The 20,233-nt window shown below is 33.6% G+C and overlaps 3 protein-coding genes across 3 annotated transcripts; all 3 read right to left on the bottom strand.

Annotated features, from left to right (window-relative positions):
• Window positions 1–6,067: 6,067 nt before the first annotated feature.
• Window positions 6,068–7,130, bottom strand: LOC125584277 (peroxisomal trans-2-enoyl-CoA reductase-like). Its single transcript, XM_048752515.1, has 2 exons — window positions 6,813–7,130; window positions 6,068–6,708 (listed from the first exon to the last, which is right to left on the bottom strand). The coding sequence occupies exon 2, from the start codon at window positions 6,686–6,688 to the stop codon at window positions 6,284–6,286; it is 405 nt and encodes a 134-aa protein (XP_048608472.1). The 5' UTR covers window positions 6,689–6,708; window positions 6,813–7,130; the 3' UTR covers window positions 6,068–6,283.
• A 6,969-nt stretch (window positions 7,131–14,099) lies between these two features.
• BNAA03G16910D (small polypeptide DEVIL 16) lies at window positions 14,100–17,382 on the bottom strand. Its single transcript, XM_048752516.1, has one exon. The coding sequence runs from the start codon at window positions 16,217–16,219 to the stop codon at window positions 16,058–16,060; it is 162 nt and encodes a 53-aa protein (XP_048608473.1). The 5' UTR covers window positions 16,220–17,382; the 3' UTR covers window positions 14,100–16,057.
• A 585-nt stretch (window positions 17,383–17,967) lies between these two features.
• LOC125584278 (RNA polymerase sigma factor sigF, chloroplastic-like) lies at window positions 17,968–18,741 on the bottom strand. The gene is made up of 2 exons (XM_048752517.1): window positions 18,562–18,741; window positions 17,968–18,490 (listed from the first exon to the last, which is right to left on the bottom strand). Exons 1-2 carry the CDS (start codon window positions 18,628–18,630, stop codon window positions 18,197–18,199), a joined length of 363 nt encoding a protein of 120 aa, XP_048608474.1. The 5' UTR covers window positions 18,631–18,741; the 3' UTR covers window positions 17,968–18,196.
• Between the last annotated feature and the right edge of the window lie 1,492 nt (window positions 18,742–20,233).

Genomic DNA, 20,233 nt, shown 5'->3' on the forward strand with positions numbered 1-20,233 from the left:
TCCTTTGAGATAGTCGGATGCCTTTTGTATTTCCTTTTGAGTTCCGATGATGTTAAGATCATCGACATATACCACGATTATTACAAATCCGGATATTGTTTTCTTGATGAAAACACATGGGCATATAGGGTCATTCACATATCCTTCTTTTATTAAATGATCACTGAGACGATTATACCACATACGTCCAGATTGCTTTAACCCATATAATGATCTTTGTAATTTTATTGCACATAACTCTTTAGGTTTGGAACTTAATGCTTCTGGCATTTTAAATTCATCAGGAACTTTCATGTAGATATCAGTATCTAATGATCCATATAGATAAGCTGTAACAACATCCATGAGACGCATCTCAAGATTTTTATCAGCGGCTAGACTCATCAGGAATCTAAATGTGATCGCATCCATTACATGAGAATATGTTTCCTCATAATCAATACCAGGTCTTTGAGAAAATCGTTGGGCTACAAGGCGAGCTTTATACCTTGTAATCTCATTTTTCTCATTTCGTTTTCGAACGAAAATCCATCTGTACCCAACTGGTCTCACATCTTCAGGTGTGAGTACAATAGATCCAAACACTTTTCGTTTGTTAAGCGAATCAAGTTCGATTTGTATTGCTTCTTTCCATTTATTCCAATCATGTCTCTTTTGACATTCATATATGGATTTCGGTTCTGGATCATTGGTATCTTCATTTACCTCATTTGACATAAGATATGAGAAAACATCACCAATGTCATCATTTTCATTCCTTTTCCATATCCTTTTATTATGGATGTAATTAATAGAAATCTCATGATTATCTTTCGATTCATGATGCTCTGATTCATCAGAGTCCTTATCATTTATTTCTTCCAAAATATTTTCTGCTATTTTGGGTGCATCATATATTTCAGCTTTCTTCTGTTTCCTAGGATTCTTATCCTTAGAACCAACAGGTCTACCACGCTTCAGGCGTGTTTTTGGCTCTCGTGTGTCATCCTCATTTTCTTGTTCATTTGGCATTTTGATACGAGCATGAGCATTTGCAGCTGGTATATGAGATTTAGTTACCGTCTTGGTATCTGCAAATGCATCAGGTAGCTGGTTAACTATACTCTTTAAATGCATAATTCGTCGAACTTCTAGTTCTGACTCTTTAGTAGGAGGATCAATATATAACAATAATGGTACACTCCATTTTATATCACTTCCAACATTTTTGTTTTCTCCCCCTAGAACTGGGAATACATTTTCGTCAAAATGACAATCAGCAAAACGTGCTGTAAAGACGTCACCAGTCTGTGGTTCTAGGTATCTTATAATTGATGAGAGTCACAACCAACATATATTCCCAACCTTCTTTGTGGTCCCATCTTTGTTCGTTGTGGTGGTGCTACAGGCACATATACTGCACAACCAAAGATTCTTAAATGGGAAATATTTGGTTCTCGACCAAACGCTAATTCTAGTGGGGAATACTTGTGGTATGCACTCGGTCTGATTCGAATGAGTGTTTCTGCGTGCAAAATAGCATGTCCCCATACAGAGGTTGGAAGTTTTTATCTCATGATCAATGGTCTTGCAATCAGTTGCATACGCTTAATTAAAGATTCAGCCAAACCATTTTGCGTATGAACATGAGCCACAGAATGTTCAACTTCAATTCCCGTTACCATACAATAATCATTGAATGCTTGGGATGTGAATTCACCAGCGTTGTCTAATCTAACTTTTTTAATATTATAATCAGGGAACTGTGTCCGCAGTTTGATTATCTCAGTTAGAAATCTCGCAAATGCCATGTTTCGAGATGATAATAGACAAACGTGTGACCATCTACTCGATGCGTCAATTAATACCATAAAATAGTGGAATGGTCCACATGGTGGATGTATCGGTCCACATATATCACCTTGAATTCTTTCAAAGAACTTTGGTGATTCTTTATGATTTTGGTTGGCGATGGCCTTACGATCAATTTTCCTAGAGAACATGCAACACATGTCATTTTATTCCCTTGAGAAATCTCCTGGATTTTCAGTGAATGACCATGTGAGCTCTCTATGATTCTACGCATCATTGTGGTGCCCGGGTGACCGAGGCGATCATGCCATAAATTAAAATCTTCTGGATTTTGTTTTACCATAAAATTTGATTCGATTGCATTGATATAAGTATGGTGTAATCCCGAAGGAAGTTCTGGAAACTTTTCCAATATGTGTCTTTTGCCAAATTTATCAGAAATTATATATACGCTTCTTTCCATTTTCAGTTACAGACTGAGTATCATATCCTTGACGATATATGTCTTTAAAACTCAACAAATTTCTTCTGGAATTTGGAGAATATAGTGCATTATTTATGGAAATTTTTGTTCCATTTGGCAATGTAAAGTTTGCTTTACCATTTTCTTCAATCAAGTCTGCAGGACCTGATATTGTATTGACAGTAATTCTTTTTGGTTTTATATCTGAGAAATATATATTTTTTCTCAAGATAGTGTGCGTTGTTCCACTATCTAGTATACATATCTCTTGAATCTCTTTCTTAGAGTTTGTTCCATTTGCGTTTTGATCCATTTCTGAAATTATCATAAACATTAAACAAGAGTGAAACGTGAAATTTATTAATTGATTATATAAAGAAAACACACAATAATTATACATATATTGTTGTTAAAACAACATTATTCTTTGAAAAACATAATTATTATACATTACAAATAAGGACTATTCAGTAGTCTTATTAGAAACATTTCTGTACTCTTCAAGAGTATTCTAGTCCAGCTCATTTGCGAAATCAGAGGATTCAAGGTATGAGATCCCTTCAACGTTTTCCGTGAGATTCACTTCTTAAGCATTTCCTTTTACGGACTCTTGATATAATTTGCACAAATGTGGGGGAGTACGACAGGTACGGGAACAATGTCCTTTACATCCACATCTGTAACATACAGTCTCACTTTTCTTTGTGGTATCCTCTTCGGTTTCTTTGCCTTTAGGAGGTTGTTCAGATCTAACCCATTTGTTAGATCTAATACTTTTAAGATAGTAAGGCTTTCCACGTTTGTTGTTGAAACGCCGACCACGACCTCGGTTGGTCTGGTTTCTCCTTCCCGAATATTCTACCACCGTAGCATTCACTTCGGGAAATGTCTTGGCTCCCGTAGGTCGGGAATTATGGTTTTTGATTAGTAACTCATCGTTCTTTTCAGCCAACATGAGTGTTACCATCAATTCAGAAAATTTGGTGTACCCACATTTTCTGTAAATTCAGGATAAGACGTTGTGTTCTTTGTGGAAAGTATTGTATGTCTTGTCAAGCATTTCTGCTTCGGTGACAGGGTTACCACAATATTTTAATTGTGCAACTATCCTCAAGATAGTGGAATTGTAATCTCTAACCCTTTGGAAATCCTGAAACCTCAGGGTTTTCCACTCTTCAAGAGCGTGAGGGAGATTGATTTCCTTTTGATTATCGAATCTGTCTTTCAAGGCTTGCCATAGTACGGATGGGTCCTCAACGTCTCCATAGTCGTGAGTTAGATTCTCATCTAAGTGCTTCTTCAGGAAGATTATCGCTTCGGCTATATGCTCGGGTGGCGATTTGTTACCGACTTTTATCGCTTCGGTTATCTTTTTTATTACAAGATAAGGTTTCACATTTGTGACCCATCTGACATAGTTTTCGCCGGTTACTTTCAGAGCCGGGAACTGGAGTTTCTCGATGTTTGCCATTTGTATTTCTAAAACACATAAATAAAAATTATTAGAATATTATTCATATTAAAAGGAACCGTTTACATTAATCATGCAAGCAATTACAAGGAGAAGCGATGTAAAGAAAATTAAACCGGTATTCATCTTAAATTCACTCGGAGTAAATTCTCCAACGAATAAACCATAAATAGAAACACAAATAAAAATGGCACATAAAAACAAAAGTGCGCGAATCATCTTTCTTGAAATGAAAAATCGGAGGAGAGCGATTTGAAATTTTTGAGAGAAGATGAAATGTTTTGGATGATGAAATGGAGTGAAAATGAGTTGTATTTATAGATGAAAATTACTGTTCATGACCGTTGGAGAAAGGAAATATTTTTGAAATTTTTTTTTTGTGACCGTTGGTGTTAAATCGAGTGCACCAAAAATCAGTCTGAAAATATCGTATTAAACAGTCAATCAAATCTATAAAATTTCATAAAAGTAAAAAAACATTATGGCATTGAAATATTTATGTTATGACAAGAAATCATGCGACGGCTTAGCCGATCAATACCGAGTAATAAATAAATTATACGGCGGCTCGACCGACCAATTAATAATAAACAGAATATAAGGCGGCTCGGCCGACCAATGAATAATAAACAGAATATAAGGCGGTTCGACCGACCAATAAATAAATTAAATTACTAGTAAATAATATAGGCGGTATTCCGACCACTATAACATGATATAAATAATAGTAGAGACGGTATACCGACCATTATAACAGGGTATAAATGATACAAATAAATTTTACCGAATCGCAGAGTGATCGTGCTGATAACGTGTTATAAAAAGAACTGGTATTTTATTATATCGCAGGAATTTAAATAAGGGCAAAATTTTATACACGTACGAAGAAGATAACATTGATAAGAAGAGAAGATGTGTTATTAGAAAGAGAAGGATGAATGTGTCTTACAAACGATCGAAACGATCGTTATATAGAAATAAAAAGTAAAGTTACGGTGCATGCATAGTAATAGCGGGACCTATAATGATATTAAAGTCAACAAATTCTGCGTCTCCCCCGTTTGCAATACGACGCTTCCGTAACAAAAACTGGTTTCCCATGCTATCGTCAACGCTTTCTTAAGCATATGACCCAATTTTTTTTTTTTTTTTTAAGTATATGACCCAAATGGCCAAATATTAGGTCTCACGTAACGATGAACTAGTGGGAGATGTTAAGAAAGCGACAATACAAATAAAGTAAAGAAGTTATATCACTCGGGGCTAAAGAAGATGAAATAAGCCAAACATCTTCTGTGTTACCAAAAAAAAAAAAAAGAAGCCAAACATCTTCTATCTTCTATCGTTTAGCCTCAGTTTTCAAAAAGGTATGTCTTTACCTAAAAATGTATTTGGAATTTTTTGAATTTAATTAATATTAGAGAACCGGTATTAAATATCTACAAATATCATCAATTTATTTAAAGTAATATCATGCATCTGAATGATCAATTAGTCTATTTAATCAAAATGGGAATCCACTAAGATGTTTTGTCGTTGCTCAAACATATTGACAAATATTAAACTAGTACCTAATAATGATGATGATAATATGAATTAGGTGATAGGTTGCAAAATCCAATCAAAGGTCACCCATGTCTCCTTCATGGAAGTTGATCTGGCAACAGAAAATACAAGTAACTCAACGGTTAAATAAATTCAAAATTAGTGGATGTGTATTTTGTGGTTGCAAACTAAGTGGATGTGTATTTTATTGTTACTGCATTATGATTGTCACGTAGACATTGTCTGAAATGAAACAACAAGTGGATTGGCTCAAGTTATGGATAATAAGTGGATTGGCCCAAGTTGAAGACTTGATATGCTGATTATGTTAAGAGATGATAAGTTATCCAAACAAGTGAAAGAGACTCAAAGGAAGAGGGAACTGATTTGTTCATATTGTAACAAAAAATACTTTAGAGCTCTACGGCTAACTCTACGTCGATCCGTTTTTTTTTTTCATTTTTCAATTTATTCACTATAAACTCTACTAGATATATACTGCAAATAAATATAACTTTATTGAATAAAAGTCATTTCGTAGCCTCGAATCTGATATCGTTGTTGGTTTTACTAAGATTCTTATCGTAACTTTTATTCTCAAAAAAAAAAAAACTTTTGTTCTCTAATTGTTCATAAATTCAAAATAGTTTTAAGATCAACATTTTAAATAGAAGTGTAAGAGCACCATTATTCTAGAGACCCTAAATGTGTCTCTTATTTTTTTTTTTAATATTTTTTAATTGTAAAAGTGAATTAAGAGACTGGATTAAAAAAACCTTAAAATTTACATGCTCCATTGCAAGCCTCTTATTTAGGGGTTCTTAAAAAAAAAAAAAATTTGCCAAGGAGAAAAACGATTTACTTCTCAACTCCTCCACGCCACAGTGTGATCAAATGATTCAAACACCATTTTTATTTCTCACCAAATCAACTCTATAACTTCAGCAATTCATGTTTCCGTGAAAACTATAACCTATCAGAGTTAGCCACACAAAGGCAGGAGGTAAGATACCTTACTTGAGGAAACAGATGATTGTGATATGCCCGTAGTAGAATCTGGAAGTAACAAACCCAATGAGATTCCTTGCCAACTTCTTTAAATAAAACAATGTTTCACAATGTACTAAAGTAATGATAAGGCCAACATCAGACTGAAGATAGGCCAAATACTTCCCAAGCTTCCTTAACCGCTTTTCGAATGGTGGCTGCACCGATGCGACGTCTAGCTCGAGAGCTGTGGCTTGGGTTCCAGTTGAACCGAAGCTGTTGATGTTGGAGCAGAGAGAGTTGAGGCGGTCGACACGATGTGCTGCTGCGATAATCTTACAGCCAGCTTTGACCAAATCAAGACAGATCTCTTTTCCTATACCAGAGGAAGCTCCTGTCACAAGAACCACTTTGTCTTTGAGGTCAGCCATGGCTCCAACTTCGTCAACACCTGCTTCAGATGGACCATAAATCACACGATCAAAAAGATTACACAAGCCATATATTAAAGACAAAATCAATGTACGTGATTTGGAGAGAAAAGATGTATCTCACAGTTTGATGATTGTGCTCTTATCGCACTCCACAAGACAGGGCTGAGAATCCTCAAATCCCTCGCTCCTCCGGCTTTCTTCTTCGCCTTCCCCGTCGTACCCGCCACGACCGATTCTCCTGCGTTGATCGGCGAAGGAGGAGGCAGAGATGAAGGATTAGACGACTGGTTGGGATTATCCTTCACTGACGAACCTTTCTTCCGGCGGCGGGTTGCGATCTCTGCCGCTTCTTCCTCGATTTCTCGGATCGGAGATTGTGAGCGAGAGAGAGACAGAGCACGAACGAAAGAAAGGAGAAAGTGATCTGCCAACACGTGTCTTCAAGATACGTTTCTTCCATTGCCTATTTAAGATACGTCTCTTCTTTTAATTGCTGTTTTTTCTTTTCATTTAATCCTAATAATGCTTAAGAACCCCCTTAAAATACAGGGATAATGATGCTCTAATGCAATAAAAAAATGTATCTACAAGATCACTCACCTACTAGTCTTTTTTTTTGTTTTATAATAGAATGAATTTGACTAAGACCACGTGGGCTCTTATAGGTCGTACTGAACTTCTTTTCAGAATTATTTTCCATCTCTGTTCTCTCCATCTTTATTTCTTCATTGCGTCAGTCAATGTTGTTACTCCATTATCTCTCTTTCGATTCCATGGTTGGAAATTTTCAGTATATATCCAGAGTTTGCAGCCGTACTAAATGATTTGTTAGCGTGTGGAAAAATACAATCCTCCTGAATAATCTCTTAACTATCATTAGTAGAGTAACATTATCATTTTCTTTTGTTTTTGTCATCATCACTTAGGAGGTTACCTTTTATATAGTTTGAAACTTCAAAGCAGTCACTGAGAATAATTAATTTTGTCTTTTACCCTCAACAAATCAAGTAATATGATCTCTTAGTTTTTTTTTTTTTTTGCGTGTGTGTGTCAGCAATGCATCACTAAGTTTTGCTTCTTTTCTCATAGTGTCAAAGTTTGCTTCTAATTTCATAGTGTCAACATATTATTAATAGGCCATGTTATAAGTGAAGTGATTAATCTGTATATGCATGGAATATAGATGGAGTTGATTAAATTGTATTTTCATGTGTTTTACTATCCATTAACTTCTATAAAATTAGGTTTATACGAATGTTATTGTTGTGTCAACAAAATATTAATAGGTTTTGTTATAAGTGAAGTATTAATCTGTATATGCATGGAATGTAGATGGAGTTGATGATTAAATTGTATATTTATGTGTTTTTACTATCCATTAATTTCTAGATGAATGACCATCTAGTGGTTTATACGTACTGATGTTATTGTTGTGTCAACAAAATATTAATAGGTTATGTTATAAGTGAAATAATTAATTATATGCATGGAATGTAGATGGAGTTGATTAAATTGTATATTCAGGTGTTTTACTATCCATGAACTTCTAGATAAATGACCATCTAGTGGTTTATACTGATGTCATTGTTGTATATCATTATCCAAATTCAAAGTTCAAACATGCACGTTTCAAATAGAAATAACAAAACTCCGTGGTAAATTTGATAATATTCACTATTCACGTTTCATTGTTGTTTCCCCGCTACACTCACAAATGCAACTTTTGCAGTTGGTAGCGGTTGTTGACGTTTTGCAACAATTACGAAAAACACTATAAATCGCTACAAACCTCTTTGAACCTCTAAAATTTAAAAGGTGGTTACAACTAGCGTTTGCATTGCAAGAGGATAAAATATTTTTTTTTAACTATATACATATAAAAATAAAAATATTTAGTTAAAATTTAATATTGAAATAATATAAATACTAAAATATATATTATATTTTAATTTATATTATTAAAACAAAAGTATTTTCTATAATTTTTAAAAAAAATTAATAGTGTAATTTATAAATATAATTTTTATATCTATTATAATAGTATGATTTTTAATATTTTTATAATTATATAAAATATAAATATTATTAATTTATTATTTAACCACTGCTGCGTTTGGTAGTTAACCAGTCGTAAATATCCCGCAAACACACCAATTTCTAACCGATGTACCACGTCGTACAATTTTTTTAATAATGTTTTAAACTGCAACACCCGTATTCACAAACGCTCGCAACCGCGCTCGCAACCGCACTCGCAATCGCTAGTTTTGAGTTTTACATGGTCCCATTATTTAATATAGCAGAAAATGGGTAGTTAGTATCAACTCGATTTAATATATTACCGAATAGAGTCAATATTGTATAGTAGTCATAGAAATTTAAGCAAAAGAACATTCGAATCAACACAATAATAAGACAAAGTTCTCTCCAAAGTGTGACACATCAGATTTTTAGAGCTTTGACAAGATGACATGTGAATAAATGAAAAAACTTAACTATCCAATCAAAACATTTAGTTTATACACATCACATCTGAGAATACACGTAATGGTTTTCCCTCTTCCTCTTCGGGGGATAGAAAACGCCTATGAACTGATTGCACGGGCCAAAGCATTTTCTCTCTAGATCTCCTTTCGCCTTCTTCGTCTCCGGTCTCGGCGTCCTATGCCGGTCCGTGAGAAGGTTCTCCGCTCCCATTATAGTTATCGGAACCGTTCTTAACTGACGGTGGTTACAAACCGAGGAGGCACATCTGTTCATCTCCTAGATCTGGATTGGTTCCTGTTGCGGTGGACCACGACGTGAACCCTGGCTCGTCGACTCAACGGCAGGCCCTCTTCTCTTGAGGACGGTGCAGAGGCTAGCTAGAGGTCGCAAGTCAGTTCATCGGGGCTAGGGTTTTGCTCCAGCGGTTGTGAGGGTTACGGCGACAACGGGTCCTGCTGAAGGATGGCGGTTTCTTCAGTACTCTAGCCCAATGAAGCTCGGATCTGCTCTTGACATGCTGATTTTCTAGATGTGCGTTGAATCTAGACCATGCGTGACGACGAGGCGTCATCGGAGACGGCAGGAGGAGAGCGAGAATCAGGCGTCTTGGCGAGTCTGCCGACGTGGCCGCGAGAGCAACTCCACCTCTGAAGCTTCATCGTGAATAAATCGATTAGCTGGTTTTGGACACACCGGCTTTGAGAAGTTCCGGTGATGTCGGATATGGTGGATAGCTTGTGTCCGCCGGAGATGGAAGTCAAGTGCTTCAAGTCTTCTTTCCCACACTCGCATTTCCCCTCTGTAGTTTTTGTATTGATTCTCCATTAGGATTTAGCTAAGTTTCCTCCATGGTTTTAAGTTTTCACTGTTTCTCCGACGTTAGTCGGTGTTGTAACCACTGATGCTCCAATTTTTAAGGATTTTTGTAATATACTATTATTATTATAAAAAAAATGATTCTCCCTCTTCCCATCCAAATGAAGCCACCATCGTTTTCATTAAGTTTTGATTTTGATCCTAAGACTTTTCATCAAAAAACAGGAAGCCCACTAAAACTTAGGACATAGCATGGGGTAGATCGATTTGACGGTGTTAAGATGTGTTAAGAAAAGTCCTCACTTATAAAGGACGTCAATGTAGAGGCCAAAGCAGAGGATATAAAAGAGAGAGAGAGAGATGACGACGGCACTGCAATCTCGGGTTGTTTCATCAGGAAGAGATATTACTCATATGAGAGTTTTCTTAACAATAATAGTCACCAGTCTCCTCAATAGCTTAACTATTCAGCTCCACATACGTTGGTTGTTTCTGTGGTTAACTTAGATCAGGTCTCGTAAAAGGAAATCTTTGTAGATGTGAGGTGAAAAATAAAATTGGAAAAAGGAGCAAAGATGATCAAACGTCCAAAGACACGAGTTATGTCTTTTAGGATTATCAGGGAAATGTTTAAGAAAACTTTAAAGCTTATGTTTCTTCTTCTTGAGATATCACAGAACAGCCATGGACCTTTCAGTTTTTTTTTCACTGTATGATTGTCTACAGACAGCAAATCACTAACCGAAGATAGCAACTTGATAAAATATGCAGGAGGTGAACGCAGAAGCTAAGAAACTCGAGCTCCTCTTTGAGTTATTAACGCTCGCAGAAACGAAGCAAGCCATGATCATTTTATTGGAATTTCTTTTTTCTAAGATCGTTTACGATCTTCAAACAGCCAAGTCCAGTATCGAGTGATCATCAACAAGAACAACAACAGTATCACCAAGTTTTCTTTCCTTCCTTTTACTTACATTTTGAAAATGATTGTTTATACCAAAAATTTGTGTTTATTTGAACTACATGCCAAGTTCACCCATGCTACAACCTTCTTTACCCAATTATCATAGTAGTTTTATTTTTAGGACAGGCTGTTCGAGAAGGCCATTGCTCAGTTTCAAATACTTGTAACCTGCATTCTGTATCTAGATGTACCTACACATGACTGATAATCATTTTGACTTGTGAAGTGATTTGGGAGCAGCAATACAATCATTAAAAATCATGGTCATTGGGACTGTGTTTCAGGGCTGTCAGTAGCGCAAGTAATGAAGCAGATGATAGTCTACCGACATCAGCCACTTGTAAAAAAGCCTTCTCAAGCTTCCACCCTATCAATGGTTTGTCCCCCATAAGTTATGGGCCATAACACATCATCTCCATTGGATTTTGCTTACTTCAAGAAAACCTCGGTCATTTGTCTCGAATCACTTGTATTGCACTCGATGTTATATAATTGGAGAAATCAAATTAAATCTCTTTGTCAGTAATGCAGCAAAGAGAAACTTGAGACCAAATTGATGTACGCCATAAGCGTCGAAGCTGGTTTTGATCTGAGCTGAATAGCTTTTGTAACTACTCAATGGAAAATGCTTGTTCATCTACTAAACGAACGCCATTCCACTGCTGGTCCAGAGCTTTCGGGTATTTTTTAGTCTAACTCCTAGATTATTTACGTGACAAAGCAACTCTTATCAATATAAGTGGTTGTTCTTTCTCATATGATACATTTCTTGTTTCATCTGTCTTTTTATATATATTTTTCTTTTCTTGGCAGTTCGCTTTTCCGTTGTATCACCAAGTACAGTATTTTAACAAGAGGAACTCACTAAAATTGCAGGAATCTAACAATATGATTCAATCTTAAAGGGAGCAATTTATCTGTTAAGTGCATAAAACATTGACTTTGTTCAAAATTATTATGTGAAACCTCTTCTTTTTATAGTGTACAATATCTATGATTCTCGATAACTGCACTATATTTTCAAGGTAGCATATTCTTACAATTAAGTAACTTCTATTGATATTTTCCTTTTTTTTTTGATAAATTTTTTAAAATTTTTTAAAATTTTTCTTTTTATTTTCTTTCTGTTTGGTGTGTTTGGGTGCTCGATCGCTGGCTGGCCTTTGGGAACACTGATATATTCTACCATCACATTTCAACCAAAATTTCTTTTGATATCAAAAGTTGAAAAAATATAGTAAATATAATACTTATGAAATTTTTATACAAAAATCTCCCGCGGCATAGCGCGGGTATTTACCTAGTGTATACATAATTTCTTTTCTTTTTTTTTGCTAAAGGTATACATAATTTCTTAAGAAAATTATTTGTTGAAGGAAAAGTCATTTGCGACTATCTAGCTAGGGAATAGAGAAAGGACAAGATTATCACTTGCAGAAGAGACGGAGTCTATCTGCGATGATTCCGAACCTGATGATGATTTTGATGTGTTTTATTCTGAAGCAGAGAATTTTTCTATCTTTAGAATATGAGACAGCTTCTATTTTTATTCTCATTCAGTGATTTATGTAATGAATGGAAGCATTAAATTCGCGGAATTCATTTGCGTTTTTCTTGAAAACCGTTGTTGTCACCAATCAACTTATACAGCTGAGTAGGCCTAGGCACGGATCGGATATCCGAGTTTTTGAAGGTATTTGTGATTTTTTTCGTATGTCACGAATATCTAATTTTTCGATTTGCTTTGCTTTGGAAAAATATAGATATTCGGAAAAACGGATATCCAGAAAATAAATAGATATTTGCGGATATTTACGAATACTTACGAATATCTCATATATTTTCATTAATACAAATAATCTTAAAAATTTGATACAAATTTGTTTTGTAAAATAATTTTTTGCATGATATATATATGATAAAAATTAAAAGAAGTAGTGAATCTACATATTTTGTAAATTTTTTGAACTTAATTAACAATTATAATAACAAAAAAATTAAGAAAAAATTATAATTGTCATAAATGTGTTCTCTTCCTTTTATGTAATACTTTTATATAACTAATAATGTGAATATAATTTATCAAATCATATGTTAGAATAATAATTATATAATTTTATACATTAAAAACTTTAAATATAATCAAGATATACATGTATTTATATATTGCCTGATCGGATCGGATATCTGCTTCCCAAAATTTTAATATTTGTGATTTACTTCGATTTTAACAGATATTGATTTTTAGTATTTGATTTGCTTCGAAAGTTTACGGATATCCAGAATTTTCAGATCGAATCGAAACAAATAACGAATCGAATCAAATCTAACGGATAAAATGCCAGCCCTACAGCCGAGTGCGTATTTCATGCTAGCTTTAAAAAAAACGCTTTATGTTACCAATCATCATTTTTTCTAACCATTTGCGTTTTTCCAAATAAAACAAAAAGAATAGTTCGCGTTCTTCGAAATAGTACATTTTTCAAAGGACCGCACATCTCAATTTACAATCAACCTATACCCAGCGATAGGTCTGGGACTTATTATCCGAGATCCGGATTTGATCCGAGATCCGCTCCGGATCCGCTCCGAAAATAGGATATCCGGGGTGCCCGGATCCGAATCTGGATAGTAAAATCTTGGATCCGTCCAAACTGGATCCGAATCAGGATATCTTAATTTTTAGGTCCGGATATCCGGATCCGGATCCGTACTTTTAAAACACATTAACTTTTTAAATTTCATTAATATTTATACTTTATATAATAATATTTATACATAAATTAATTTTGTAATATTATATTTTAGTTTTTACAACATTATAGACATATATATATTTATAACTCTTGTATAAATATTTCATTTATGTATTATTTTTAAAATTTTAGTTTTTTAAAAAAATTATTATTTTTAATTATTTTTGCGGAACCGGATCCGGATCCGGATATCCGCGGATAATAGAATATAGAGACGGATATCCGAAATCCGGATATCCGGAAACTACGAATCCGGATCCGGATATTAAATCCACGGATCCGACGGATCCGGATCCGGATCCGGATACCCTAAATTTCCCGGATATCCGGATCCGTCCCAGCCCTACCCAGCGATCCATTTACAAACCGCAGTCGACAACATTTTTCTATTTAAAAATTAATTAATTATTAACACTTTATTAACACCATATACTTTAATAAGTAACATGTTAAATATGCTCTTTAGTTTAAATTCCTGATAATTTTATCAATGATTTACTTTAAAAATGTTTTATAACTTTTAACTTATTTTATTGTTTTCAAATATAATCATAAAATAATTATACATAAAATACATAAACGATAGTCAGTTTGATTATAAAATGATTAAATTATTTCATATAAACTGAAAATACCAAAATTAAATTACCAAAACTAGGAACCATTAAATACCCAAAATTAATCATTTCCCATTTCATCTCGATTCCGGTTCGTTTATTTTGAGTAATTCAAGTAAAATATCGGCTACTTTAGTTATATTATATATCATTAATATTTTGATATATTCAGGTATCTTTTTTGTTCTCGGTTCGGTTCCAGTTATTTCAAATATATAATATAGAAACCGTTTGAGTATGTAAAGGTTTTAGTTTCTATTTCACTTATTTTGGTTTTGTTCAAGTTTGAATCTTGGGTTCTCATTTTTTGCCCATGCATAAACCTATCCTACACTATAAATACTTAACAATAAGTTTAATCGCTAAACACTAAATTCAAATGTAAAATATATATTTACTATATATTATATTATTTCTATTTGGTTGCGGGTTTTTAAAATATTATGATATTATTACTAAGCAAACAAATTCAATTTTAAATTTTATTAATATATTTTTTACATTATTTTTTTCTATCAAAACATCATTACTTTTTATCAAAACCGCACTACCTTTTCTATGAAATCCGCACTTGTCCCGCAAACCGTATGAACCGCAGCTGCACCGTACCGCATTACTTTTTTATGGAATCCGCACTTGTCCCGCAAACCGCATGAACCGCAGTTGCACCGTACCACACTCTAATTCCACACCGCTTATATTATCAAAACCGCGGTTACCATTCGGACCCTTAATATTGAAACATATTATTTAATCCTTAGTTTTTAAATTAACAAAAGGAAATTTTGAATATGCAAAAAGGCCAAAAATAAACAATATATATATACAAAAGGCCAGAATTTCCCCACGTTTCATCTATTTCCGGTACTTTAGGGCTTCACGCTGATTGCTTTGGCAGAAAATACGTCATCGATTTGTGTCCAATTATTTTACAAAAACCCCTCAAAATAATTCTTGAATTACAAAATTGTAATTTGTAAAATAACCCTTCTTCTTATTTAAATTCTGCAATACATATTATGAATTTTAAACAAAATATCATATGAATTGGCACATTTGGTGATGTATAAATTGCTTGTAATTAATTTAACAAAATATAATTAAATTGCTACAGTTTGTGATGTATCTCGTAATCAAGTGCGTGTTCATGGATTCGATGTTGCCTTCTTACAATATTCTTTTTAAAATGTATACTTATAGCGAAAGTCGGTTGATGCTACGTAATTTTTTATAAAATGCTATATAATCGAGAAATGTATTAATGTCTTTAAGTTTGACAGAGGAAATTAATATATGGTCCTCTTAATCTTAGTCATATATGCAGAGTTGTTTTGTATACTGGTCTTCAAGTATGACAAAAAGTAAGATGAAGTTGCCTTTGACACACATAAAGAAATTTTACTTTAATGGTGTATCACTAAACTAAAGACTCTCCTTTTCAAAAAAAAAAAAGTAAGATGAAGTTGCAACCAAAAAAGGAACTACTCTAACTATTACGTATGCACATAGATATATGCATATATTAATTCTAAAACTATGAAGATGAAAACCCCAGATAACCCAAAAGAACTTGACATACATTCTGTGGATTTTGAATTCAGATAATGACACAATGAGTAAGTGCAAGAAAAACTACTAAATTACATTTCTTTTGAGCGAAAAAAAAAAGAATAAATAGAGTAATAATTAAGTAGAAAAGGAAAATAATTTATCCAAAAAGAAGCAATCAAGAGTCGTTGCGGTCGTGGTTGTTGTCACGCCAGCAGACTAACATAGCGATACAACGGCGTAGAATATAAAACTTGGTTCTTTGTTTCTTCACGACATGACTGCACTTTTGCCCGAACGTTTTGCAAGGCTCGCACGTGCTATTCTCCTCTGGTGCCATTGATTGTTTCTTCTCTCCTAGTGCCAAAAACTCTTAATAAAACAAAAAAAAGGTGCAGGAAAGGGAAGAGCTTGAAGGTTTCTGCTTATGAGCTTTGATTTAGTAGAAGAGACACAAATATGGAGAGTTTAGTATATAGTTGTCAAGTGGAGGGGGCAATCTTTGTCAAAAACTCAACAGTATGTTTTTTACTAAGTGTCCAAGCCATCCAAACGCGGTGAGTATTTACTTTGTTTATGTTTGCATGTTATTAAAAACTATTTTAAATTGCATCCTTTGACTCCAAAATATTGGAGACTTTTAAGTTGTTGTATGTTTTTTGTTTTATACTAGTTAGGAATAAACCAAGGAAACTTAAATCAAACAAAAATAGAATGAATTATCATTCTTTTTGAGGTTGCTTTCAAATGATTATTTGAATATAATGTCACTAACTTCAAAGTAGTTGACATATAGTATATGATATTAGCATTTTGATATAAAATTTGAACGTTAATTTAAAATCAGTTTGAGTATTTAGTTTTTACCAAAATAACCCATTTAAGTATTTCTGGAAAAAAAACTGATCAAACAGATGTACTATATACAAAGCAAACCATGTATGACTATGAAAGATCAAACAAAAACACTATTGAGATACACTGTTATGTTATGTCGTAAGGGAAAGAAACAAGCACTATGCAGAGTTGAAATTTATTTTGTTTATTTATTTATTTAATTTGGTAGACATCTAATGTATATTTTTTGTCGACATCTATGTAAAATCAAGATTGAGCTAATTAATGTTCGAGGCAATTGCCGCATTGGCATGCGCCTGAACGTGAGTGGTCGTCCGTGTAAGCCGAACCCTACCATCTGTTACAACTGTTGTCTTCATTGCAATTTATTGGGTTCGTACTACATTACCTTTACACGCTTTTCCTGAAAATTTACGAATCAAATTTAAATTGCACCTTCAAAATATACATGTAAAAAAGCTCAGAGTACACAATTTCAACAATATACTATTTATGTTGCTTATTGCTTTCAGCATTATCAACCATATTCTGTAAAGATTAATTTGGTTGTGGATGTCAAGTCTCTAATTATTATAAAGAAAATAATATATATGTGGCTATCCAAAAATGTATATAACATTATTGTTTTTAACGTTGTTCAAACATGCTAATAGCCAATTTGTAGAGAGCAACTTTATCATTTCAAAATATACTTGTAGTGATTTTTCAAAAAAAAAAAAAAACAGTATAATAAAACTAGCAGTAGCAGGGTTCCAACAGAAAATTTCAAAGCTCGTAAGTTTCAGAAGACTTTCAGAGGAAGTTTAATATCATGAAAATGTATACGAACACTAAAAAATTAAAGTTCATTCATTTCTATTTGTTTGTATTAGAATAAATGCGGGGGTGTTCTACTGTAGAATGAACATGTGAAAATGTTGCGTCGGAAGACAATTCAAAAGTTATAAATCACTCAGAGAACTTGCAATAGGATATAAACATATATAGCATATCTACCTCAAAATGGTTGAAAATATATACCCATTCTTCTACCACCAGTATATTTGTAATGAATTAAATTAGACGCTAATATTTTAAGATATTTTGGTTTTGGTGTAATATTTTAAGATATTATATTGTTGAATGTATTCTATAAAGCTTTATAACGGATCTACAAGAAAATATATTCATTCTTATAAATTCGATATTAATATAGTACATTTTTTAGTCAAATCAAAACATGCTATTGAGTTAGTAAATTATAAAGCAGCTCCAGTTTATATAATTTAAACAAGCATTATCACAATTCATTGAATTTTTAAAATCATTAAAAAATCAATGTAACCATGAAAGTGGATCTTGGATACAACTCTTATCCAAGAAAACACTATCATCAAAGGTATATATTATTGAGTATATTATTTTGTACACACACACCATATTGTTATTAATAGAAGAAAAAAACTATAGTCTCCATGAGCTAGACAAGAAAATCAGCATAAGCACTGAGTCCATGGCTGTTCATGTTCTGCTTAAGCTTGTACAATGCCCTGCTCTCTAGCTGCCTTACCCTCTCCTTAGACAGTCCATAAATTTCTCCTATCTCCGACAACGATCTCTGTTTCCCACCACCAATCCCAAATCTCAGCTTGATGATCCTTCTCTCCTTTGGACTCAGACTCAGTACGCTGAAAAGATTCCTTACATGGTTCCTCATTATCTGTTTCCCCACGCTCATTGCTGGTGTTTCAATCCCACTGTCTGGTGTTACTTCCTATAAACGAAGTAAACTGTTTTTAACATGTTGTACTCGGGTTAAAGTAACATCTTCTATAAGGGTTTTACCTGAAAAGTGGTGTCCTGATCAGACCAAATGGGCTGTTGCATTGAAAGAGGTGTTCTTGTATTGTACATAAGCTTATCCAGCTTCTCTGTTGGACACCAACGTGGCTAGCGAGTTGCTCTTTACTAGGACGGTAGTTTCCTTCCTGGATGCACGTTTTTCTGGCTTATGATACTTTGCCTAGTAGCATGTACACGTTCTCCTGTATTAACATGAGTAGGTTTTATACTAGTTCTTACTTTATCATCTACTAGTTGAGAAAGATCCATGGTTCTAAAAATATCTGTAGGCGGGAGCCTAGCCAGCAAATCGCTCCTAACCAAAGTGATTCTCTTTAAATCCGATTTGTTCGACTCAGAGCGGTTTAAACAATTCTAAATCGATTGTGATTTAAATCGAACTAAATTAATATAAATTTGTTAAATTAACCAACAATGTTAGTTTAAATCCATAATTTTGTCGAATTTATTTTGTTTAGTATATCTTATTATATCTTATTTTAATAATTTTTCAAAATAATTTTATAATTAAACCCAAAACCCAAAATATTTTTTTTATATATATATAAACTAATCAGCCCTGGGATGGGAACAGTTACATGAAACGGGGACGGGAAACAACAAACTTAAAAAATTTAGATACGGGTACGACATAGAAACAACAACCAAATTATAAGAAAATATAATAATATACATAAGTTAAAATATTAAAATCTGAAACACAAGTTTTAACAAAAGCAAACACACTTGATCAAAATACTAGACAACATCAGAAACAACACTAAACACACTTGATCAAAATACTAGACAGCAACAGAAACAACAGTAAACACACTTGATCAAAATACTATACAGCAACAGAAACAGTAGCAAACACACTTGATCAAAATACTAAACAGCAACAGAATAAGCTAATCATCTAGTAACTCATTTTTGAAATCCGGTTCATCTAGTGAAAGGTCAGCAAACTCCAAGAATCCTACATTTTCCGTAGAATCAAATCCATCTCTACCAACGTCCCACATCTTGGTCTTTTCAGCTTCATATTGATGAGAATTCCTTGATAGATGTCTTAGGTTGTTGTGGATGAAAACCAACTGTTGAGCACGACTAGAATTTAACATGTTCTTTCTTAGTGAATGAATGAATGAGTAAGTACTCCAATTACACTCAGCACATGAAGATGAACTAGGCTGTCCAAGTAACTTAAAAGCTAAAGTTTAGAGTAGAGGAGTTTGAACACCAAAGTTATCCCACCAACTTTTTGGATCCATAGTAGACATCATTGAAATTCATGTTAAATCTTCAAAAGGACCACTCTTCATCGAGAACAAAGCATACTCCTCCATAACTTTCATGTGATCCTCATTGCTTGGAAACAATCTTCGAAAGCACTTTATCCTTTCATGAAAATTTTCTGAATCTCTATGTGGACCTTTTCTTGCCAAATCTTCATTCAGCCAATCATCACTATAAAATCTACAAAATACAGAACATGTATATAAACTACATGTGACAGGAAAAATGAAATGATAAATCATATATTAAAATTTTAAAATCATACTTTGGATTTAAAGAATGAGCTAGACAATGTAGGGGAGTGTTATTTTTTATCCAGCGAGCCACCAAAATTTCATAAACAACATCGTAGAAGGGACTGAATTCAGACATTGAA

This window comes from Brassica napus, chromosome C3 (assembly GCF_020379485.1).
Source record: "Brassica napus cultivar Da-Ae chromosome C3, Da-Ae, whole genome shotgun sequence".
Lineage (NCBI taxonomy): Eukaryota > Viridiplantae > Streptophyta > Magnoliopsida > Brassicales > Brassicaceae > Brassica > Brassica napus.

Coding starts and splice junctions, on each gene's coding strand:
- BNAA03G16910D (XM_048752516.1), bottom strand. CDS start 16,219: ATGGCACCAGAGGAGAATAGCACGTGCGAGCCTTGCAAAACGTTCGGG.
- LOC125584277 (XM_048752515.1), bottom strand. CDS start 6,688: ATGGCTGACCTCAAAGACAAAGTGGTTCTTGTGACAGGAGCTTCCTCT.
- LOC125584278 (XM_048752517.1), bottom strand. CDS start 18,630: ATGTACAATACAAGAACACCTCTTTCAATGCAACAGCCCATTTGGTCT. Junction 18,491..18,561: donor ATCAGGACACCACTTTTCAG/GTAAAACCCTTA, acceptor CTTCGTTTATAG/GAAGTAACACCAGACAGTGG.